Source organism: Alnus glutinosa, chromosome 1, assembly GCF_958979055.1.
Source record: "Alnus glutinosa chromosome 1, dhAlnGlut1.1, whole genome shotgun sequence".
NCBI classification, from domain to species: domain Eukaryota; kingdom Viridiplantae; phylum Streptophyta; class Magnoliopsida; order Fagales; family Betulaceae; genus Alnus; species Alnus glutinosa.
In genome coordinates, this window is record NC_084886.1 from 41306885 (window position 1) to 41332653 (window position 25769).

At 36.7% G+C, this 25769-nt stretch overlaps 1 protein-coding gene across 2 annotated transcripts; it reads right to left on the reverse strand.

Annotated features, from left to right (window-relative positions):
- Positions 1 to 931: 931 nt before the first annotated feature.
- Positions 932 to 13920, reverse strand: LOC133881729 (F-box/LRR-repeat protein 4). Of its 2 annotated transcripts, XM_062320746.1 has the most exons (8): positions 13444 to 13918; positions 12225 to 12467; positions 11484 to 11890; positions 10928 to 11113; positions 4469 to 4661; positions 2504 to 2580; positions 2168 to 2318; positions 932 to 1545 (listed from the first exon to the last, which is right to left on the reverse strand). In XM_062320746.1, the coding sequence occupies exons 1-8, from the start codon at positions 13702 to 13704 to the stop codon at positions 1246 to 1248; spliced, it is 1818 nt and encodes a 605-aa protein (XP_062176730.1). In that variant the 5' UTR covers positions 13705 to 13918; the 3' UTR covers positions 932 to 1245. The 2 variants fall into 2 exon arrangements, with proteins under 2 accessions (XP_062176730.1, XP_062176738.1); XM_062320754.1 differs by lacking the exon at positions 10928 to 11113 and having other exon boundaries at positions 13444 to 13920.
- Between the last annotated feature and the right edge of the window lie 11849 nt (positions 13921 to 25769).

The window sequence follows — 25769 nt, forward strand, 5'->3', positions numbered from 1 at the left end:
GACCTCTCTCAGCAGTATTTTGTATTTGTTTAAGCCTCTAATCCCACATGAAGATGAGCTAGGAAGCTTGCTGTTTATCACAATCAATTATCCCTAATTAAGGGGATTAAGAACTTTTTAAGATTGTGCTTCTTTTTCTTTTTCTTTTTTTTAAAAAATGTTCTGTGTTCTAATATAAAAAATAAAAATAATTTTTTAAGTATTTTATGTTTTAAATTATTTGTTACTATTTTTGTTTTGTGTGCTATTCTCATGTTTGTACAGAGCATATGGAGAGAGAACAAAAGCTCTTCCCATCCTTTCAAATGTTAGAAGAGTTCATTTGTTTCACCGTAAAATGATTTTTAAAATACATTTTTTGGTATTTCTTGGTGTTTATTGCGATGAAAAATATTAGTCAACAACATTTTTAGTTTGACTAAAAAAACTTTTTTAATTTCTATAAAATAATTTCCATTTCTTAAAACTGTAAACCATTTTCTATTTTAACTTCTCTTTCTCAAATCACTGAAGTTTGCCGAACCACTTTAGAAGTCGCCGGCCTTCTTCCACCATCACTCATTTTCCGTAAGAACTAAATGCTAAAAATTATTTTTAGGAATTCTTTTTCCTTGAAAAATGATTTTTTTTTGAAAAAAACAAATTCTAACTGAAAACATTTTATATCGAAACAAACGAAGCCAAAGTTCAAAAATAAGCCCGAACCTGTACAATTTGGGAGAAGGAAAATGGAATCTAGGCTTCGATTTTGGGTAGCAAAGAGTAATGCTAGAGCCTAGAGCTTAGAAGTCACTTTTGTGTCCCTCAAAAAATGATGTGACTTTTAAAATTACCATTGAACTTGTAATTGATCATTATTGAATTTTAATCAAATTGTGATTTTAAATGCAACATCATTCTTGGAGTTACACAAGAAATACACAAAAATGACTTGTAGAATTACTCGGGCAACAAAACTTCAATTTCAACCCAGCAAGAGTTTTCTATACATCAAAGCTACAGCGAGCACATAATTTAATCATAAAACCTGAATAAATTTTCTAAACTCTAAAACATTTATCACAAAACATTTTATTATAAAAAAGGAACAACAAAACTGATAAACCGAAAGTGAACCAAGGAAATTGCTTATATTTCTGAGGGCGCCAACCGCCAAGATCCGGTCTTGCCCTTCGGATCGTGGATTGGAAATATACAAGCTCAGCCCTCAGGTATATGCATATATATGGATGTTGATTGTCGGATCTAAAGGTCAATACAGAGGTAAGAGATGACAGAGCCTGCTCTTCGTTTGGTTCGCTGGCTAACCTCCTTCCCCTTCTCAACGAGAACCTTCTTTATGTTGGGGCAACTGGAAACCACTGTAGCAACTCCAGCTGCAGTTATACCAGGGCAATAATCCACGTGGCAGGATTCAAGCAGGGTGCAGTTTTTCACAAGATGGGTTATGCCAACATCGGTTATATGATGGCAGTGTGACAGCAGTATTTCTTTGAGTAATGGACAGCCTTCTCCTAACTCGGTCATTGCCATATCCCCCAAATTCTGCCGAGACGGACAAATATGATAGATTGACGAGGAAATTGCAAAAATTGTATCAACAAGGGATTGTTGAGCACAAATTGACCAGTTCATAATGAGAGGATCAGACATGTACAAGATGGATGATACTACAATGCAATGAACTTTACTGTCATCCAGATAGGTATTATATGTGCATCAACAAAAAATTTTATAAAGTGGCCAATCTCAAGACTGAGCCTGTGCACTTGTGCTTGGCAGCGAAAGATTTTTTCATTGGACTAAGAATGGCCTCTATTACATGTACATCAATATGTAGATGAAAATTTCATCTCTCTATTTAATGCACCATGGGCAATGACCTATTCAAAAAACAAGTAATTTTGTAATTTCCCCGTGTATACAATCTTATTACGGTGCGTTTTCAACCTATCATTCGAAGTTTTCAATCCATCTTTCAACTAGATATAGTGCACATCAATATAACAGTATAATTGCAGCAATTAGGGACAATTAGTTCAATTTCTGACATTCTCACAGAAAGCAAGAATTATATTTATATTTAAAGAATAGATTTAAGTTTAATGCAAATTTATGCAGACGGAGAAGCATAAACTAACAAGAGAGAGAGAGAGAGAGAGCACACCTGAAGTACACTAACGTCTAGGAAAATGAGTTGAGGGCAACCTCTTGCAATTGCTATGATTCCAGCATCTCCAATTTGGTGGCAGCCACTGACATTTAGATGCTGCAGTGAGCAACCCTGACCAATGGCAACAAGGGCCTCATCTCCAACCCTAGTGATTGAAAAAAAAAAAAAAAATCAGTCAGAGGTCTTGTAGGATTTATTATGTTCCACATAATGATAATAATCGATATGAAAATTTCAACCTGCAAAACGTCTATTACAGAGGGGAAAAGCATCTGATTCTCAAAGCTAACAAATAAATATGAACAGAAAAAGCTGTGAAGAGTCCTTTACCTATCACAAAACCGAAGGCTAAGATCTGTGAGAGATTTACAATGCTCACCAATAGCAACGATTCCCTTGTTACCAATCTATTCATGCCAAAAACCAAAAGAGTCTATGCTGTAAGATGTAATTACTATAAAAAAAAATGTTACCAACAAAAATGTAACTATTGTATCAATTAAAACATTTTATTTGAGGAAATTTTTATTTTTTAGTTAAAAAATAATAATAATAATAATAAGTTCCTACAAGAAGGACAAAGCAAAACATATTTAAAAATCTAGGAAGCACCAATGTCGACACAGAATATGGAATCAATTCAATATGGATATCACAATATGACAGTTCTTGAAAAACTAGGATAAGATATGGTGGGAAATGGGAATACGGCAATCAATTAATTGACAAAAATATAAGGCACTTTCTTAAAAATGGATAAAAGTCTAACATAACTTGTATATTTAGGATATTTTATGTTAGTTATATGTTTAAAAATTAAGTAACAAACACCGAAAACATATATAATTCAAACCCCGTACCCTTTTTCTTTTTTCCTTTTTTGGCGTCACAAACAAAAGTATCCTACTAAAATGGGAGAAATATTTAACTTACCTTTGGGTTAGGCATCAAACTGACATCCAAAATTTCAATAAATGCACAAACCCATGTGTCATGAGCTTGCCGCATCATCTCCATGTTTCCTCCCATCATAGGCCAATTGGATATTCCCAGATCTTTATTCCACACTACCAATCAATCCAAAACCTAAAGACTCCTATCAAAACTCAGATAGGCCTTATCCTCCCACACCCAATCCATATCCCACAAGCTGATCCTCCCCATCACAGATCAGCAAATCTCCAAATGATGTACAGCCAACAAAAGATGTACAGTCAATTATTCCTCAAAAGTCACCAAATCTATGCTTACCAAATCGAGCTCACATTAATGTAGTTAACTCAAACAATGTTGTTTCTCGACAGAGCTGGGCTGTACTTGAAAATCTATAAATTTCCAATGAGAGAGGAGGATTTGTGACAGAGACAGGTTTTCCATTACAGCGAGTTAGGGCCTCAATAAAGCAAAGTAGTGAAGCAATTGATAGTAGAAGAGACAGAAAAAGTGGGAAAGGAATGTTGGCGCTGTTATCAAACTCCAATTGGCTGCTATGGAGGTTTCAGCAACTAATAGTCACTATCGGGTTGTCACAGATGTTGCTTATCAGCTGTTGAGATGAGAGAGAGAGAGAGAGAGAGAGAGAGAGAGAGAGAGAGAGAGAGAGAGAGAGAGAGAGAGAGAGAGAGAGAAATTTAAGCCTGACTAGAGATTTGAGTTCTTTCTTTTTTTTCTATTTAAGCCTTTCCATGTCCCTTCCCGTGTCCCCCCATTCTAAATTCAAAATATTTATTTAATCATTGGACGTGTATGACATGTATCCAAACATGTTCGAGCCACATCCATGTCCAATACGTGTTGGACGCTGACACTCCAAGGCTTGGGGAGTATCTGAGCTTCATAGTCATAATTCTCTTATTCCCTACTTTATTACATTTCTTACTTGTGGAAAGCCAAAACAAGTGATCCTAAACACTCAATCAAGAGATAGTGTAAAAACAGGTTGACACAAAGTTCACACTAAATTTAAAAGCAGCAATACACAGAATATTATTTTGGCCCTACCAGTAGATATAAGTTTCCTAGATAATAAAGGGGACATCAGTCACAGATATTTTTGTAATCCAGAACTGTCCTACACACAAGATTGACTGACTAAACTCATAGTTCATACCTTTCATGAACAAAAGGCCAATATTTGAGTGTAAAATGAATGCAGGGAACAATTTGCATAATAGTGAAAATTTGGCAAATTAACCAGAAATTTGTTTGGTAAAAGATGCAATAGAAGAATTAAATGTGTGTTCTTGTGAGTGCACGCGCACGCGAGAGAGAAAGAGAGAGAGAGAGAGAGAGAACCTCATAACACCGACGAATGTGAAGTTTCTTCAACTTTTGGCAGCCCCTAGCTATACCACAAATACCTTCATCTCCTATACTAGAGCAATCTACCAAGTGAAGAGCTTGCAAGAACTTACAGCCCCTTCCAACTTCAAGAAGGGCATTGTTACCTATCTTCTGGCAGAACAACAGTGCTAACTCAGTGAGTTGTCTGCACATATTCAACATATTTAGCCACAAGCCATAATAAAGTGATTTTCTCTGATCCATGTAAAACACAAGAAACACACATCATTAAGCAGAATGTGAGCAGAAATCAACTATAAAATGCAAGGAAAGATGTGACTGAATCCATCCAACTCCTTAACTGAGAAGAAAGGATTATACTTTTACACATATTGTATTATAACTTTTTTTTCTAAGTAAATTAGTCTCATTAGAAAGTGTTGAAGGGCAACCCGAGTACATACGGAGTATACAAGAAAAACCCCCAATTAGGGGAAAAAAAAAAAAAAAAAAAAAGAAGCATACAAGTCCAAAATTTTGTAAAACTAGAGGAGGACTATTGTACGCAGCCATCCAAACATAAAGAGATTTGAACATAACGGTCTTTAGCTCTATCGTCGAAATCTCGCAATCTTTAAAGTTCATCGTATTCCGCTCTCTCCAGATGCACCACATTAAGCACAAAGGGGTCTCGCAATCTTGGTCTTCTGTGAGGCTAACCCTAGCCACCTCCACTACATGCATGTTCTCTTATTATGTTTCAAAACTGTCTCTAGCTTAAAAGTCAATCTAGCCAAATCCCTCTCCGTCCCTGTTGGCAACGTGAATAATGCTGCTGAGTTGGCTGTCATCTTGGGCTGTGGGACTTCCTCTCTGCCTCTGAAGTACCTTGGTATGCCATTTGGGGCGTGTTACAAGGCTAAGTCTATATAAGATGGTATCGTGGTTAAGATGGAGCGCCGCTTGGCCAATTGGAAAATGTTGTATTTGTCCAATGGTGGAAGGGTTACCGTATAAAGAGTACTCTCTTCAATCTTCCTACGTACTTCTTGTCTCTCTTCCTCATTTCTGCTCGTGTGGCCAATCGCATTGAGAAGCTTTTATGGGGTGGGATAGGCGATGAATTTAAATATCACTTGGTTAGCTGGGACAAGGTCTGCTCTCCGATCTCTAAGGGAGGGCTGGGGATCAGATATTTGAGGGCGTTCAATCCCGCCCTGCTAGGCAAATGGCTATCTGCTCTCTACAATCTTCCTACGTACTTCTTGTCTCTCTTCCTCATTTCTGCTCGTGTGGCCAATCGCATTGAGAAGCTTTTATGGGGTGGGATAGGCGATGAATTTAAATATCACTTGGTTAGCTGGGACAAGGTCTGCTCTTCGATCTCTAAGGGAGGGCTGGGGATCAGAAATTTGAGGGCGTTCAATCGCGCGTTCAATCGCGCCCTGCTAGGCAAATGGCTATGGCGTTTTGGGTTTGAGAGAGATGCGTGATGGAAAGTTGTGGTGGATTCTAAATACGACAGCCTAAGGGGCAGGCGGTGCTCTCTCAAGCCGATAGGTGCCTTTGGGGTGAGGGTGTTGAAAAACATCAGAAAAGGTTGGGATTCTTTCTCAAGATTCACTAGATTTGTTGTGGGGGATGGTTCCAAGATCATCTTTTGGCATGATTTGTGGTGTGGGGACACGGCTCTTAAAATAGCCTTTCCAACTTTATTTGGTATTACCCGTGTAAAGGACACCTCTATTGCGGACAATTTGGAGTTTTTGGGCGATTCCAACCAGTGGAACGTGAGCTTCACTAGGGAGGCTCACGATTGGGAGGTGGATGATTTTGTTTCTTTCTTTCAGGCATTGCACTCGGTCAAAGTGAGCAGAGGCAGTGAAGATAAGTTGTGGTGGGTCTCCTCCAAAAATGGTTTGTTCAAGGTCAAGTTCTTCTTTTACTCCTTAGCTTGCTCTAGGAGTAGTCGCTTTCCCTAGAGAAGCGTTTAACGCACTCAAGCTTCCTCAAGGGCAGCCTTTTTTGTGTGGTCCACGACTCTTGACAAGATCCTTACCCTGGACAAACTTAGGAAGCGGCATGTTATCGTGCTAAACAAATGTTATATGTGTAAGAAGACCGAGGAGTCCGTGGATCATCTTCTTCTCCACTACGATGTGGCTTTTGCTTTGTGGATCGTTTCAAGATGTCTTGAGTTATGCCCAGACGGGTTATCGACTTGCTTACTTGTTGATGGTCCTCTGGAAGGCCAATGAGCACTACGGTATGAAAAATGACACCTATTTGTCTCTTTTGATGCTTATGGAGGGAAAGAAACAATAACAACTTTGAGGATTTGGAAAGTACCTTGGAAGAGATTCTATCCTCGTTCTACCTTACTTTGTACTTTTGGACTACACCTTATGTTCACCCTTTATCTTTTACTTTGGCTAACTTTCTCAATCGCTTTTCTCTTTCTAATTAGGTGTTTCCTTTGTATACTCCCAGTGTACTAAGGGGATTCCCAATTGACCTCTCCAGCTAGCCAACAACTCCATCACCCTTCTAGGCATGACCCGCTCTACACCAAAAAGACAGAAGATCGAAACTCATAATTCTCTACTTCATAGTGTAGAAGCAGATGATCTATGCTCTCCCACTCAACTTGCACATAAAGCACCAATACACCACTATTACGTTCATCTTCCTCAAATTATCCAAAGTAAAGATCTTCTCTAGTGTTGCCATCTACACAAAGAACGCCACTTTCAAAGGAGCCTTATATTTCAAATGCTCTTCTAAGGAAATGGAGAGCTAGTGAGAGTGCAAAGCGCATGATAAAAAGATCTTACATCAAATATCCGCCTTTTGGAGGGGATCCAACAAATTTTATCCTTGCCGCCTTATCTCAACCTGAGAGAATACAAAGATCAAATAACGAAGTGACCAACTCCACCTCCCAATCATGCATTGGTCTTGTAAATGATTTTTTTTTTTTCTGAAGATTCCCATTAGAAAACTGCACATGATCAGCCACCCAAGCCTTCTTTACGGCAAGCATTACTGAACAATTTCGAAAAAGATACCTTCAAAGGATGGTCCCTACACCACAAATCATGCCAGAACTTGATCTTAAACTAGTCTCCCACCTCAAATCTAACAAATCTAAAGAAAACTCTCCACCCCCTTCTAATGTATTTCCACACCCCCACTTCAAAGGGCCCCACTACCTCCTACTTGGAACACCAACCTCCTCTTGTGCTATCATATTTGGTTTCCACCACCAATCTCCACAAAGTCTCCATTTCCGTTGCATAACGTTGTAACCATTTTCCGAAGAGAACTCGGTTAAAATGAATTAGATTTCTAACCGCCATACCACCAAAGCACATCGGAGAACAAATCTTCGACCAACTGATTAAATGGAGAACTTGAACTCATTACCAATTCCACCCCACAAAAAATTTCTATGAAGTTTCTCAATCCGGTTAGCAACACCTACGGCTATTTGAAGTTTCTCAATCCACCCCGCCCCAAAGGGCCCCAGTACCTCCTTGGAACACCAACCTCCCCCCATGCTATCATATTTGGTATCCACCACCTATCTCTACAAAGCCTCCCTCTCCGTAGCACAATGCCATAACTATTTCCCCAAGAGAGCTCGGTTAAATAGAATTAGATTTCTAACCCCCAGACCATCATAGCACATCGAAGAACAAATCTTCGACCAACTGACTAAATGGAATTTGAACTCATCACCAACTCCACCCTACGAAAAATCCTTTTGAATTTTCTAAATCCGGTTAGAAGCACCTACGAAGATGAGAAAAAGGGACAAATAATAAGCAATCAGATTGGAGAGAGTGCTTTTAATCAAACTCAACCTACCACCCTTAGACAAATAAAGCCTCTTCCAACCAACCAATCAGCATTCTATATTTTCAACAATACCACCCCATATTGATTTAGCCTTATACAAAGCTCTCAAAGGAAGACCCAAATACTTCATTGGCAAAGAGGTCACCCTACAACTCAAGATACAAGACAAACCTCCTACATCATCAACAGAGACTAACTCCATTTTCAGTAAGTTAATCTTCAACATCACAACTGTTTCAAACCATAAGAAAAGATAACGTAGATGACGAAGATGATCATGACTTGCTTGCAAAAGATCAAGATATCATTCGCAAACAAAACATGAGGCACTAGAAGCACGTTATTATTCCCCGACCTCACTGAAAAACCTGATAAGATCCCCTTTTATCTACTGTGGCAGACATCATCCTACTCAAAGTCTCCATGACAACAACAAACAATAGAGGAGATAAAGGGTTCCTTGTCTCAGTCCACAAGAACTACTAAAGAAATCCGAGGGGAATTCATTAACAAGAATAGAGAAACGCACCATAGATATACAATGCTATCCAAGCTCTCCAAGTCTCCCTAAAGCCACATCTCCTCAACAAATACAGTAAGAGCTCTCAATTAACATAATTGTAGGCCTTCTCTAAGTCCAATTTAGAGAGCACACCAGGTTCCCTTGATCTAATACGATTATCGAGATATTCATTAGCTATCAAAACTTAATCTAAAATCTGCCTCTCCCTAATGAACGTATTCTGAAACCTGAAAATAATCTTCTCCAACACCATTTTCAGCCTGTTTGATAGGACTTTAGAGATGATTTTATAAACACCACCTATAAGACTAGTAGGAGGAAAATACTTAATATCCACAACCCCGACTTTCTTGGGGAAAAAGGAAAAAAAGGTTGCATTGAGGCTGTTTCCAAACTTCCTCAAAGATAAAACTACTTGAAAACATCTATGATATGCTCTTTAATGACCTCCCAACAAGTCTGGAAAAAAGGCCATGGAAAAACCATCAAGGCCCAGGGCCTTATCACGATTCAGGGTTCTCACCACCTCCAAAACCTCACTTTCTTTAAAAGCTCTTTCCAACCAAGAAACCTCCTCAACACCAATGGAATTGAAAGAGAGACCATTCAACTTTGGTACCCAACTGAATTGTTCTGAGTAAAACTGATTGTAAAATTGCATAATATGCTCTCTAATTTCTGTAGAATCTAAGGACATGGTCCCATTACCAACAAAGGAATCAATAGAGTTGTTTCTTTTGTTCGAATTTGGCACCTGATGAAAGATTTTATATATATATATATATATATATATATATATATATATATATATATATATATATATATATATATATATATATATATATATATATATTTATGACTAGAAACTCTTGGGTACCCACCCCTGTCGAGTACACCTCGGACCTGTGCAAAGCGCCCTCTCTCAACCAAAGAGCCCTTGACGTCTGCCTCCAGCTCACTTCTTCAAGAAGAATAAACATCTTCGTCCTAAGTAATTTCTTCCTTCCTCAACCTTTCAGATAAAGATCTTCCTTCTGCAATACTATCAAGTTCACAGAGTTCATCCAAAAGATTGTTTTTCTTCTTCCCAACATTGGTAAAAACCTCTACATTCCATTTTGTTAGATCTATTTTCAAGGCTTTCATTTTGTTAGATCTATTTTCCATGTCGGAAAATCACAATTATTGGACCACATGAAGTTCCCACCTACAAGGGGAATGTCCATGAGACCCTCTCATCAAAGATGAATTCGGAAAAACCCAGCATTGCTCAAGACTATCGAGTGTCGCCTAATCCCTCACTCGGGTAGCAAATTATATCACCCCCAATACACCACAGCAACTCTCACCAGCTAAGTAGCCCAACTAATTCATCCCAACGTACTTTCCTGTCACTCGTCATTTGGGTCATAAACACCCGCAAAAGTCCTCTCAAAATTAACATTGACACTTCTAAAAGAGCACGCAACTGAAAATATCCCCACACAATCCTCAATCTTTTTCACCACCCTCCTATCCCACATTAATAAAATCCCTCCCGAAGCCCCTCTCAACCCCAAATAACACCAATCCACATGTTGACAACCCCATAAACTGCGTACCACAACCCTAGAAACAAACTCCAATTTAGTATCTTGTAAACATACTATATCTGCCTTCCAATCCCTAAGAAGACTACTAAGCATCAACCTTTTATCCCTTTCACTGAGCCTTCTCACATTCCGGGAGAGAATCTTAGGCTTCATAAAGAACAAATAGAACCCCTCCTCTCCTTTCCTTCACCCCTCCTCCCCTTTTTAATTTTTTAAATTATTTTTTCAAAGATATCACACTAGGAACAAAAAAATGTACATAAGTTTAGTTATTTTTTGAAAAGTGTTTTGTGTTTTATCTTTTGAGAACTATTTTGTGAAAAGTGCTTTGTTTTTTAAAAGAGTTTTGTGGTTTGTTTTGAAAAGTGTGTTAATGGTAGGGCCACATCTGAAAATCCATTTGAATAGCAGATATTTGAGAAGTGAAAACGGTTTTTTAAAAGTTTCCCAAACAGGCCCAGAAATTATATAGATTAAGCTGGGAAAGAAACAAACCGGCAAGATTTTCCGATGGATTGCAGGCCCATAGTTCCGATATTGTGGCACCCATTAACTTCGAGATGTGTAAGTTCCTTGCAGCCAGTTGCAATTGCTTCCAAACCCTTGTCACTCAGCAAATAGCAATCACTAAGAGTAAGACTTTTTAACTTCTTACAACCATTGCCGATAACACTTAGACCCCTGAAATGTGGTTTATAAGAGAAAAATAAGCAAACATATTCTAATTGGGCATAGAGGGCTTGGCACAATACCTGGAGCAGAATCAGTGATATGAAAAAGACCGACTCAACTTCATCAATTATCCAAAATACTTAAAAAGATAAATGTGTCCATGAAAAATATAAAACATAATTCACATTCTTAAGATGATTTAGATATATGGCACCCAAAAAAATGCAAACAATTGGCAGAACTCTGTTCGCTAGTAAGCTTATCGTGCATTCATAAGGATCACAGATAAGAGTGTTCATTCCAAAAGGAAACTACCAAATGGATGAAATCAACAAGTAAATATCGTAGAAGATTTCCAAAAGGCTGAAGAGTAACTAACTTGTCAGTAAATTTCTGCAAACTGCATACAGCCAGCATCTCCAGTGACAAACAACAAGTGCCAACAGCTGCCAAAGCCTCATCAGTAACATTAATACATTGTAACTTCAGAACTTTCAAAAGAGGACATCCTTTGGCCACAGCAAGCAGCCCTTTGTTGCTTATGTACTCTAAATCCAGTGACAGGGTCTCAAGAGATGTGCAGTGCAACCCAACTGCTTCCAAAGAGATGTCCGTTATTTTTGCACAAGCTGCCACACCAAGAGATTTTAATGATTTTCCACAACCGAGGGCTAATTCAACCACTCCCGTGTCACTCAAGCCTTCACAAAACCGCAAATTCAAATCTTCAAGCTGCTTACAGCACTGTCCAACAGCAGCTATACCTGGGTCTCCAACATAACAACCCTGAAAAAACAATGTGAATGAGTAAAGCTTAGGATAATGTATTGCACAGACATATAAATTTGAAACTAAATAACAATCCATAGTGTGCAGATTTTATGCCAAGCACAATTAAGGCTAAGGAGCCAATGGTGACCATAAATAGGCTTTAAAAGAGGTTGTAGCCTTACATGCGTACTATATGCATAGTGTATGATGCCGGAAATTATTCTGGATAGATCATCCCCAGTGGAACTAAACCCGCATCAATCACAAGTTTAGGCAAGACATTACATAACCCAATACCCAAAAATTAGCAAGTAACAATGGTTTAGGGTTCAATTAACTCAAGATTTACCTGTAAATCCAAAGACTTCAATAACCGACACTTCTGAGCCACGGATACTAAACCCATACTTGACACATTATTACACCAAATCAAGCTCAATTTCTCAAGTTTCGAAAAGCCTTCACCAAGGACAGTCAACCCAGCATCTGATATATATGATGTCTCCAACTCACCGGTTTCAGACCCACCTTTCGCCTTCGCATAACGCAGCTTTGGTAATGGACGTATAGATTCAACGCTAGGTCTTCTTCCCTGCATTGAAAAAATAAAAAAGCGTCTTATCTGTACGAATAGAGAAACAATTGGGATATGGCAGCATGAGTTTTACTGCTAGCCATGATTTCTATTTATAAGCCAATATGTACTTGAAGATAACTACAATTGAAGAGATACAACTGGAGAGAATAACTACAACTGAAGCGATACATTTGAAGCTAACTACAAGCAAAGAGATAAGAGATAACTAATACATCATCTGAAGCAAACTAAAAGCAAAGAGATAAGACATAACTAATGAAACCATATTCATTCACAAGACTATCTATATTCTTGATGATCATAACGTTTGAACTGGATGCAGATGAGACTTCAAAGGCTGAGACAGAGTGTGACTCAAAGACTGAGAGGAAGTGTCATCAAGTGACTGAACTACTGCTGATTGAGTTCCTGACAAAGGAGCTGGCTGAGCAGTAGAGTTGGATGCTGACTCAACTTCATTGGATGAGGATATGATATCTTTAACATTATCTTCTAATCAAAGGATCTAATGCAATTCTTCCTTACAGAAACACTAAAAACGAATTCTTTTCGGCCGTAATTGAAGAACAAGACCACTGACACGATCACATATCCTCAAGTTCTACTTTCTCCAAAGGCACTTTTTGTTTCCACGGAAAATACAAACAAAGAAACAAACTTGCCAGCAAATCCAAATAATTCCTGTATCTTGAGTGCAATTGATCAACGATGAAATTGTCCAAAATTGCATAGTGTTAATAATTGCTTGTGATTAGGAACAATTTGTGACAAGGCACTTTTGTTTCCACGGAAAATACAAACAATGAAACAAATTTGCCAGCAAATCCGAATAATTCCTGCATCTTGATTGCAATTGATCAACGATCAAATTGTCCAAAATTGCATAGTGTTAATAATTGCTTGTGATTATGAACAATTTGTGGCCTAACGAGTCAAAATTGGGATTGAGTTTTGGAGATTTTAGGCTTACGAGCTGAGCGGGGAGAGAGAGTCGTTCGTCGACGAGGACGGTCCGAACGTTGACGAAGCGGCGAGTGATGAGCTTGACGAAGTGCTCAGGGCTTCCGGAGGCACCGATGCGGAGGGTGGAGCGGCTCACTCGCTCGAGCCTGAGCCAACGCTTGCAGACGAGGGAGCACGAGTCGCGGCTCGGCTTGGCGTCCAGCCGCCGGAAGATCTCCATAACCAGCTCGTCCGGGAGACACGCGTTGATCCGATCGTGGCCTCGCATTTTTAGCAAAAATAAAATTGCATTACTAGGAAATGATGGGATTGTGTGAATGAGAAAAGAAGTTTCAGGGAATCGGTGGAGTCGGCGGTTAACTGGGATTGTTCGGTGGTGTTTTCTCAGCTATGCCCCTGGGAAATCTTTAAAAGGGGGGCGAAAACAAAAAAAGAAAGATGGATACTTCCCTTACCCCTCAACTTTGCCGCAATTTTCAATCTCCCCTAAATTTTAAACAAGTTTTCATGATCTTTATCCCTTTCGTGTGCGGTGTACCCTTTTATCATTTAAATTTTTAGTTAGCTTAAACGGCTAACGTTATATTCGATAAAAAAAAATTATAAAAAATAAGAATAATACTCTTAAATTAAAATAATAATAATAATAATAAAAGACAAATCATGGCCACCAGACCCACGGCGTGACCCGTGAGTTTTTTTTTCACTTTTTCTTTATTTTTATTTTATAAAATTTTTTTTTCTATCATGATTTAATAAAAAAAAATTAACATAGTGTTAAATAAACTTTTAAATTTAAAGAGAAGTTGAAAATCGTGTAGAAATTAGTGAGTAAGCTTCCGCCTCGTTTGGTTTGCGAAATAGACCCTTATAATGGATTATTCTTTTGTTTGGTAAGGGTTTATTTTTTAGGATAACTATTTCCTTATAAAGAGGAGTATCAATTCCTCTAAAAAATGAAAGGAATAGCTATTTCAATGACAATGTACTACAATTTCCAAAAAAAAAACTCTTATTTTTTTATTTTCTTTCATTTTTTTTGAACCCTAACCCTGGCTAGCCGACCACCCCTGGTGGGTGACTGACGGGTGGTCGGCTAGCCACATAGGACGTCGGGAGTGGTGTGATCACCCCCAGAGCAATGGGGGGTGGTCAGTCACCAACCATTTTATATATATATATATATATATATATATATAATGTGTGAATTTTTTTAGTAATTTTGATTGGATTCCAATTAAAGTACATGAGTTATTACCAAACTAAATATTATAAATAATCATTCAATTCCACTCTCTTTTATTCCTGATAATAACTATTCATTTTTCCAATGGAATACCCATTCCGCAAACCAAACGAGACCGAAGTTTTTTGAGAAAAAATGTATTAAAGCATAATGGATTTTTTTTTTTTTTTAAGTACATCATTATAAATGTTTCGGTCCTCTAAACGTTGGCATAAGCTAATGAATGGCCACAAAAAGCGGTATAGGCACCAAACTAGAGGAGGGTAAGGATATGATCCTCGCAAAACCCTTTAACCTTACTAGAACCCTCAATGAAGGGGACGCAAGCAAGAGCATGACTCTCGAAATACCCTTCAACCTTATCTGAACCTCTACTAGGTAAAAACTACAACAACCACCAAGATGAGGTTGAAGAGGTGGATGTATAGCAAAAAAATGAGAACATAATCTATCGCCAGTGAGTAATCAACTCCAGATACAAAGATCTCCACAACAAGATAAAACCACAAAACACATGGAGGCTGTAACCCACAAGCGATAGAAACAAAAATAGAAAAATATAAAAAATAACAGAAAACCAAAAAGAAAATCCAACAACAGCAATACCGGCAGATGGAGCAGCGGAGGAAGGAGGAGATTGGCTTGAGCGTGCGGTGCGTGGTGGTTCGATGGCGACGCGAATGATGGAGTCGAGAAGCTGGGCAACCGGTGGTGCCGATGGTGGGGCATGTGTGGCGAGACAGTGGACGAAGCGAACTAGATCTGAGTTGGAGAAACTCATATCTACTTTTCTTGAGTGGCGCATGGGCTCGCTCCCAGTGGAGAACGGACGGTGGAGTGGAGCGGCAGCTAGATCTGTAGGATAGAGACCGTTCATACAACAAAACCAACAGAGATGCTGCCATTTTTGTAGGAAACCAAAGGAAAAAAGGAAAATGAATAAGAACAAACAATAAAAGCATCTCACAAAGCGGAGGGGAGGAGGGAGGGAGAAGGCACCGCCCAGGACAGAGAAAAATCTACCTGGCGGACGTGGGTTTAAAAAAAAAAAATTGCAGTTTCTTTCTCTTCATAAGAGAGAGAGAGAGAGAGAGAGAGAGAGATAAGTTGTTGCTCAATTGCTTTGTATGGAGAAAATATTGGTATTCACCATTCAGTAACCTTTCTCATTGTCATCGGTCAAGACAAAAAATTGTGTCACAAATTTACGAAAGGAAAATTGCCCACACTTATATGAGTTTTTGCAATGTGAATATGTGTTTTTAATTTTAACAATTAAATATTTGAGTTTTGGTGTCAATTTTCTTTTACATTTTTATTTGATAACAAAAATATTAAGAATAAAATTTTTAGCTTTTTTTCTTATTATTATTTTTTTATTTCTTTGGCATATATGATATATCACATCACATGAATTATAATACACGTTACACAATTTTATTAATAGTTGAAAATATGCCGGTTAACATTTCTACAATTAAAAAATAAACATAAAAATTGACAAAATGGTTATTTGTTACATGGTCAAAATTCAAATTTTCAATTGTTAAAATTAGAATCCAATGTTTTTATCAATCACAATGTCAATTTTCAGGAGGTACGCAACAATTTGCCTTTATGAAATTATCAAGCATAACTTGTGAAAACAACTAAATATATATAAAATGTGAGATTAGTTTAAATGTCACATTTTCAAATATTAAGAGATCGTTATGAAAAGAAATTATCATTTTACATTTACAAATTTAACTATCAAGCCCTATTACTGGCAAGATGTGAAAGAAAATAAAATAGTTTTTCGAATTTAGGATCTAAAGCTTATAAAACTAAATAACACATTTATTATACAAACACGTATAAGAATGATTTTTATTGTCATTGGAATTGAAGCCCACGATCTTGTTTTCAACTTAATTAGCATTGGCTCACGCAAGTGGCTAAAGGAAATAAGAGACTACTAGAATGAAAGCTTACAATCCCAACGGCCCATTATATAGCCAGCCCAAACATGCCCCAAAAGGACCAGTGAGCTCACCAAAACTCAACCTTGTGTGAAGCACGTGTGTAGGAGGGAAATTCCATATCAAGCAACCATCATCTATGAATAGCAACGTATGCACCCGCTTAGGAAAGACAACTCACTAAAGGAAGGCGAATTATAATCTCTCACACGATCAAAGGCCAAATTAACGGCTGATTAATGACAATTGCCTTATGAAAGCACATAACCAAAATTGTAATTAATATAAGGTCAGTAGGAAGCTAGATTAAAGTATGCTCTCATGCTCTAATCTCCATCTATTCCTTTCATTCTCACCCCATACATTTATTGAATTAAGAATCGAAGGTGGTGCGACCCCCCTCCCCCCTTCGCAGTGCACCACTCTGATGTTTGGCTGTCCTGTAGGGATTCTGGATCGATGACTACACACGCTTAGTCACTGTTAATTTTTTTGCATTAACAATCATTGTAGCGTTGTACAATAGATTAAGATCTAGTATAATTAGCAGGGATATTATACAGTACAAATTTCTCTAAATATTACTTGTTGTTGTTAAACTAATGTTATATATCACGCTCTCTTTTTGAATGACGTAGAACCCTTTCAAGGTATGGATACTTTGTGACTCATCCCTGTCGTAAACCCTGTATACACAACCCCGCCTGCAAGAACCGTATATCGATTGAGTGAGGACTCGAACAACAGATCTCGTGATAATAACCAAGAGTCGACCATTTAAGCTGACCCTCACAGGCACATATCACATTTTTATCTCATAACTATCCCACAATACTGAAATGACAATCTCATATAAAAGTAATGTTATAAACCACATTTTTAACCCCACAACTATCTCACAATGCTAACAATGCAATCCTAACAAACCATTGGATCAGTCCTTGTAAAAAAAAAAAAAAAAGGTTGGTTGGAACTACAATGTCAGCATTGTGAAATAATTATAGGATAAAAATATGATTTTTAATATTTCTCCCCAACTAACCTTTATATATATATAACAATGCTTGCTTTAATGGTTGGTTGGGATTGTTACATCAGCATAGTGGGAAATGATTTTTAGCATTACTCTTATTTTAAATAATGGGTAATGTTATATACTACACCACTATCCCACTACTATCTCATTATGTTGACGTGGCAAGCTAATCTACCCCTTGTTAAAAAGAAAAGAAATTAAATTAAATGGTGAATTGGCAATGTCACGTTAGCATAGTGGTATAGTTGTGTCATATTGGTGTAGTATATAGCATTACTCTTTTTTGAGAAAATTAAAATTTAAAAAAAAAAAAATAGTATAGCAATATTTCATTAATGAGAAAAGACTTGAATACTGCGTTTAGCAGCCACAATGTCAATAATACAATGGAGGCTTCCTCCATATGGCCTTATTCGTCCATAAGAGATAAATTTTCATTGGCTAGCATATGAGCTACTTTATTTCCCTATATTTTGGCATGGGACACCTTCCAATTCTGCAAACTATTTAGCATAACTTTAGTATCATCAATCAATTGACCATATCTATACAAATTCTTTTCTTCATTCCTCAGTGTCTGCACCACCTGAAAAGCATCTTCTTCTAGTTCCACATTTTACAGCCCCAAATCCCTAGCAAATACAACAGCTCTCAGTGCTGTCGTGGCCTCGACAACAACCAGATCTATGATGTGTTGTCTAGAAGCTATCAACGTCACTAATACCTCCACCCATGGTCTCTCACAATCACACCATTTTCTATTTTCTTATGTGTCCTCACGTTAGCCTTTTTGAAATCAGGTTTGTTTAGGTGTTCGATTTTTGAAATCAGAATTCAATTCTTATTTGGTACGCGAATTTTAAGGTTTGACTTTGTAAGATAAAATTATAAAAAATTGAATAAAATATTATTTGTTTTTTAAAAAGTTAAATAAAATATGATTTGTTTTTTTAAAAATTGAATAAAATATGATTTTTTTTTTAAAAAAAAAAGCAAAAACGGAATCATATTTGTTTTTGAAATCATGGTTGCCAAACAAATAGGGATTATTTCCTCACAAGTTGAGTAGGATTGTGACGACCCTTTTATATATATATATACATATATATACAAAACATTCCATGAACATTAATCTCTTAAAATACAAAAGGATCTTCACAGTGGCATGACAATATGTCGCAAAGCCAACATATGGTACATACCCCATAATATGTACCTGGTAATTCAGTGTATAACAACTATCTAACTATGCAGCGGAAAACATAAATCAAATAGCGGAATTCACATCTTAAACATCTATCACAAATCAATTACAATAAGAGCTATTTAACATCTATCCGTTTAAGTCTTTCCTCAATATAAATACATAACAGAAATGGCTTTATACAATAACAAGTGACACAAGCGTCACAAGCCATAAACAAAACCTATAAAACAGAGGATGTCCATGGTCCCGCAATTACGACCGTCGCATCGAGCTTCGGTCATAATATCACAAGTGCACATTTACGAGACCATCTACTACGACTGAAGTACCTGCAGCCAACAACAGAATCTGCACGGTTGCGGGGGTTGCCACATCTGCACAGGTGGAATTATGAGTCCACCGTCTCAATATAAAACATACCGAGACCTCAGTGATATTAAACTAACTGAGTTTTCGCAATGAACCAACTTTTCTTTTTTTTAGTCTTGTGTACACTATAACAGCTATCAATTTATAAACATTTGTTTGAAAACCCCCATAGCTAATATAACAAACACAAACTAATAGAAAACATTTAAAGCATACTATGTAGTTTGACTCACACGTAGAAGTTCCAATGGCTTGGAAGCAACTACATATACACCCACCTACAATAATACTTTTATGTTGGTAGCTCAAATGCACAGAGATCTAACGTTATTATCTGTGATATCACCATGCCTCAGGGCATTACAATTTCATGTCTATGGCACATAATTGTCCATGCAGTTACTAGAGTAAAACTCTGATATCCAAGCACTTCTTATTGATGTACCACGACAATCCATCTACCTACTCCCAAGTCACACTAATATTCCAACCAATAGCGTCACATCCAAGTACACCAAGCTTAAAACATGTCATCTCACTCTTTAGTACAAGCTTACTATCATTTTCCGAATATGGTTAATACCGAATCCTAGGGTATTACAACTTCATGTCTATGACAATCCATCTATCTACTCCCAGGACACTGTATTACTCATACCGAACAATGACAATACCCTTGTACGTCCAAGCTTAATGTTCTTAAATCATGCAACTAGACGATAGCAATATACATAAGCTCTTTGCCATTAAAACTCTTAGGCATACTAATACGTCTAGCATAAAAACTACAATATTCTATATCATGAAAACATCGCACAATTTAAATCATGCTATATATGCTATGTACACTAATGTGCTGCTGTTAAGCTGCTGAACTAAGATGTTACTGGGCTGCTGCTGGGTTACTACATGTTGTACGTTGTATGCTTTATGCTCGCTGCTTAACTAGTAAGTATTGCCTTACTGAATCATGCTGTTAAATCATATTTTTCTAACATTTTAATATTTCGTCCAAAACATGCAACACACTATATTATCCTTGTATATTTGAACATACTCTAAAGTACTCAAATCAAGCAAAATATATATATTTAACATACAGTTGGTCGGATTTACAAAACAATATATATTTTGCAATTCTATAATACATTAAAATAATAGTTTCTCAATGAGTAAAATACTAACTTTGGCTGCATTGGACTCAACATTGGAGAACCAACCAAAGTCTCCAATCCGGACACTATCCTGCAAACATTGGTATCGTTAGACTACGCTATTGAACTCTACATTCTATGACACATAGACTACTCATGCGCTCACACGTCGCATTACCTGTGTCTAAGTCTAGTCAAGTATCTTGAGCTATTATTAGGTTATCATTTAAGTTTAGGTTCACATTATATCTTGTTTATTAATGCTACGATGTATTTATTGTATTCATTAGCTTATCTGTTATTGTTATTAACTTATAAGTCTTATAGTTGTTTATTCATTTAAGTTAACTAGGTGTATTTGCCATATATATGTATAGACATCTATGTATAGAATGCTTATTAAGTTAAACCTAGTCTCATAACACGCTTATATATTTCACAATATGCATATAGGCACATAAATCATAAAGTTCTAATACTATTAGATTTTAAAGTCTATTTAGGCATTCTCATAGTACCACTATTTTATTTCTCTTGTTTTAAGGTTATTTGGACAACCAAAAACTCATTACACCAATCAATAATTTAATTAAGTCAAAGCATCCCCAAGTGAGTCGTAAAGTCTCCAAACCCTTCCAAAAATCATAGCTCATAGACATAACCAAGTAATCCTACTAACACTCTAAACCACTTAGCAATGTTCACAAGTCAATACAAACCTATAAATAAGTCCCTACTAAATTAAAGCTTCAAAACATACTTATAACATTCAAACAACTACATTCAACCTAAACTTTTTGCAAACCAAGAATTAACAATATATCTATAAGTTATCAAAATCCACTTCTCTATTAGTCATAAAATCACCATCAAACCAACAATCCATAACATTTCAATACAACTAAAATTACATACTCATCAATATCAACAACAATGGCCAGTACAAGAAATCACCAAGTCCAAACTTCAAAACATAACCCATAGGCAAACCATGCTCTAATCTCAAACGAAATACTCAAATCCCTAGATTTTAACAATTACAATATAGGATCGATCCTCCAACAAATAACCAAGGATTAACTATAATCATTTAACAAACCACACTTTTACCTTCAAAATCCCATATACCACATAGGGTGCGTTTGAGATTGCGATTTCGTAGAGAAAAAGTGCGATTTTAAATCAAATCGTAGAAGATGAACCGTTTGGAAACTGCGTTTTTAAAAAATTGCGATTTAAAAACGCAGAAAAGTACATATTCAAATCCCAGACAATGGGTGCTTTTTTGAAAACGTAGTATTTTAAAACGCTAAACTGCGATTTTAAAGGCCAAACTGCGATTTTGTCAAATACTTAACTGTGTTTTTAAAAATCACTTTTTTAAATTGCAAACTCAAACGGACTCATAACCTAATTTCCACCCAAGTCCATAACCCATTTCATTATTACACCATAAAGATCAATGAATATCATAGCCAAATAAATCCATAAATCAGTAAGTAGTAACAAATTCAACACAAAGCCACCCTAAACACAACCAATCCACCTAGCACTTCAAACCCACAAGTTCCACAAATAAATCCCAAATCAGCCCCCATTCATAACCATATTCCATCAACAAAGTTAAAGAAAATATCATCAAATAATCATAAGCACTCAACATTGCATCAATTCGACCAAATCAAGAACTTCTAAAATATTAACCTCAAAGGCCAATCGGCCAACCACAAATAAGAGTCCATCACATCATGTGTCCAAGATAAATTAAAACACCCAACAAACAACCATGAAAAATAAACAAATATCATCTAAATTTTGGAACCCATGGCAATCCTACCGAAAAATCAACCCAATCAGTTTTACCCCAAAAATCTCAACAAAAATCAAACCCAAAAGCTAGGGAAAGAGGGCCTTACATTTTCTTTTTGTTCTTATTCTTCTGCAACTCGGTCTCTCTCTCTCTCTCTCTCTCTCTCTCTCACGATCCAGGTGTTTCAGCTTCTCCTAATCTCGGTCTCAATCTCCATTTCTGGTTCGTTGGGTAGAAGAGACAAGAAGGGAGAAATGGGAGAGGGGAAGGGGTGCTCGTCGGGCGTGCGACAGAAATGAGAAGGAGAAGAGATTCGGTCGAACGGGGGAGAGGAAAACAGGGGAAGGGCTATGCGTGAAAGATGAGGGAGAGAAGGGAGAAAGAATGGGCTGTTGGGTGGGAGAGAGGGGAAGAAGAAAAGAAAAGGAAAAGAGAAGAAAGAGGAAGAAGATAGAGGACACATGGCGAGCTGTGAGTGGGTGGAAAGGGATGATGAAATCTTCCTCAACCAATCGGGCTATGGCGTGTGGCAAAGGGAGATTACTTTATTTTTAAAGCCCCAAACTTTAATTATTTACAATAGGACCCCACTATTTATAAATCCTATCATTAAACAATTAATATCTAACCCCACATTTAATTTAACTACTCATTAACATTACAATTATTTATTTATTCCATTAGAACCCATAATAGTAATTATCACTCCATTTCTATTACTTATCTTAAACTTGTTTTATTTTGATAACACAATTATTATTATCTATAATATAATTATAAACCCCATCTATTTAATAAATGTAATTTATTATATTTCTAAATTCCCTATTTAATTTCTTAGTCTTTACAAGGATGACTAAATAGCCCCCATAGATCATAGAGTTCCCCATAAATCCTAAATTTCGAGCCACTACTGCCATTAGTTCAATATCTTCATCTTCCAATTTTTTTTGTATTTTTTTATTTTCTTAGGAGATTGAACGTGTAACCGGTTTCTAGACTAGAAAATTATCAAGACTGTTTCTCCTTAGCTTCCCTATTTTGGGAAAATAAGAATAAAACAATTATAGTGATAGGATTTTTTAGGAATCCTAAGCTTCTTATGAGCAATTAAAGGAGCTTTCAACTCTTACAAACACAAAGTTTGATAAATTACTTGACTAGTTATTTTTATTCTTTAGCAATGCATTATTTGAAAGAATTAAATACAATGAAAATAGAGTCCCAAGTGAATAGGACATACATCTGACCCACTACTCATAATATGACTTGCTATTATTAAAACTCCTACCTGGATGTAACATAAAGAGATAATCATGACCTAACATGACCTATTTCTACCTAAATATCAGCATAAGAAGAAATAAACACAAGGGACCTTTACTACCATGTGATAGAGAGATAAACATAAAGCCAACAAATACCAACGGCCTAATAAAATGATAATTATTGCACTGCACCCAGTTCTATCATATTCTAATCTTGCAAACTTAACTCCCTCCCCCTTATGATTGTCTTTATCCTCAAGGGCAAAAGATGAAAATTGCTGCTAAATTTATTTCAAATTATCCCATGTAGCGTCAATAGGGGAAAGACCCTTCCAGTGATCCAACACCTCCATAACACCCTTCTTAATGTGAAATTTCAATACAGCCCTAGGTCTTGGCAGCGTGCACCCATCCTCCTTCGGCAAGTAGATACCTTCTATTAAGGAAAGCTTCTTACATCGATGACCCAGTCGGAATTTCTCCTCACAGTTGAAGCATAGGCCTCTCTCCCTTTGGTCCTTCATCTTCAATTCCATCAATGTTCTTATGGGTGAAGTACTGTCGGAAAAAGAAGTTTTACCTTGTTTTTTTTAGATAACTTTGGTTTCGGTTCATAAAGGAAAGTGAGCTTTTTCTTGAGAAAGTACATGTGCCTCATAGAAGCATGCTAAACACACAACTGCTGCCAAAGTGGTTAGTTTAGCAGTCTACACCTCAATCCTTATGGACTCGAGGGCGAAGGGAGGGGGGTTCCCCCAAAATTTTCTTTACCCCCATTGGAAGTTCTCCCAAAGCTTTGGTTTCCCACCCTCAGCCACTTCATCAGGGGCATCGACGTTACCGGCCGGCAAATTCTATCAGACTACACGGCATAAGCCGTCATGGACTCTCACGGGACGTTTATGTACGTTTCACTGTTGCTATTTCAAACTTCAGTGATTTAGGTTAAAGAATGAAGAAGACGACTCTCAAATATTTTAGTTAAAATGTGTGTTTAAATTATGTCAAACAGAGCGTTTAATATGTGGACATCACATCAATACTTAAAGTCTAAAAAAATGTGTTTTAAAGAAAACGAGGCCGATTAACCAACGCATACTTAATTTCACATATTGGTTGAGGTGGTGTAAGCTTTAGAATCCCAAAAGACTACTTTTTTTATCACAATTCCCTATGATTGTGGGAATTAGATGTTCACATGTCTACTCCTTAGGTGTTTTTAATATTTTTATTTTAAAAACTATAAAAACTAAAAATAAAATAAATAAAGAAAATTTCACCAAATGTTTTCCACAATTTTTAGACATTTAACAAATAAACGTCTTTTGTTTACAACAAGCAGGTTTTCCCCCCTTTTTGCCAATGACTACTTTCTTAGATCACTTCATTTTCTGATATTTCTTTATGTTTTCGATATTCCCTTGGCCTTTGCTCAAGACGAAAACCAATTTATCTACAATAGCTTCCATCAAGCCAAGTTGCATCTTGATGGAATCGCAATAATCCACATCAATGGTCTATTGCAGTTAACTAACATTTCATACCAACAACTTGATCATGCTTTCTACCAATTTCTTATAAACTTCAACAAAACTTCAGCCACTTTAACTTCAACTCTTTCATTTTCTACAATCTTTGTGATAGCCATGGCTCTGCTATACTTGGACCCTAATGTGCTCCAAAATATCCCAGGATGGAGATAAATTTTAAGTTACATTTATATTTTTAAAATTGTTTATTTATTTCGTTAGTTAATTTTATTTTTTATTTTTTATTTTTTAAAAAAAGTGATCAGTTTTTGTTCAATTTTTTTTTTTAAACTTGCCCCCTTAAACCATAATTTCTGGATCTGCCACTGTATAGACTCCTTTAACCCACTTACAAAACATCTCACATGATGTGCTTGAGATAATTTTTAAACTCTATTGAGTAGTCTCTCAAATTGACACTGATATTCCTTAACATTTTCAGTCTATCCCAACTTTCAGACATCTCCATAGAAATCTTCAAATTGTGTGGGCCCAACTCTAACATGCAATGCTTCCTTTAAATCTTCCCACGAAATGTCTTCCTTGAATATCTAGTACAATAACTGTGCCTTTCCCTCCAAATGATAAGTCGTCAACAATATCTTATTCTCTTCCTAAATTTGCTAAAATTCAAAATATTGCTCAACCCTACAAACCTAACTGGTTGGGTCTTCAATCCCATCATAACGCGAGCAATTTAGCTTGGCCAATTTTGAATTTATTGACCCCTATGATGAACTTCCAACTCCCTTA

Coding starts and splice junctions, on each gene's coding strand:
- LOC133881729 (XM_062320746.1), bottom strand. CDS start 13,704: ATGCGAGGCCACGATCGGATCAACGCGTGTCTCCCGGACGAGCTGGTT. Junction 4,662..10,927: donor TCCATCGGAAAATCTTGCCG/GTTTGTTTCTTT, acceptor GAATATGTGCAG/ACAACTCACTGAGTTAGCAC. Junction 2,319..2,503: donor AGCCTTCGGTTTTGTGATAG/GTAAAGGACTCT, acceptor TTCAATCACTAG/GGTTGGAGATGAGGCCCTTG.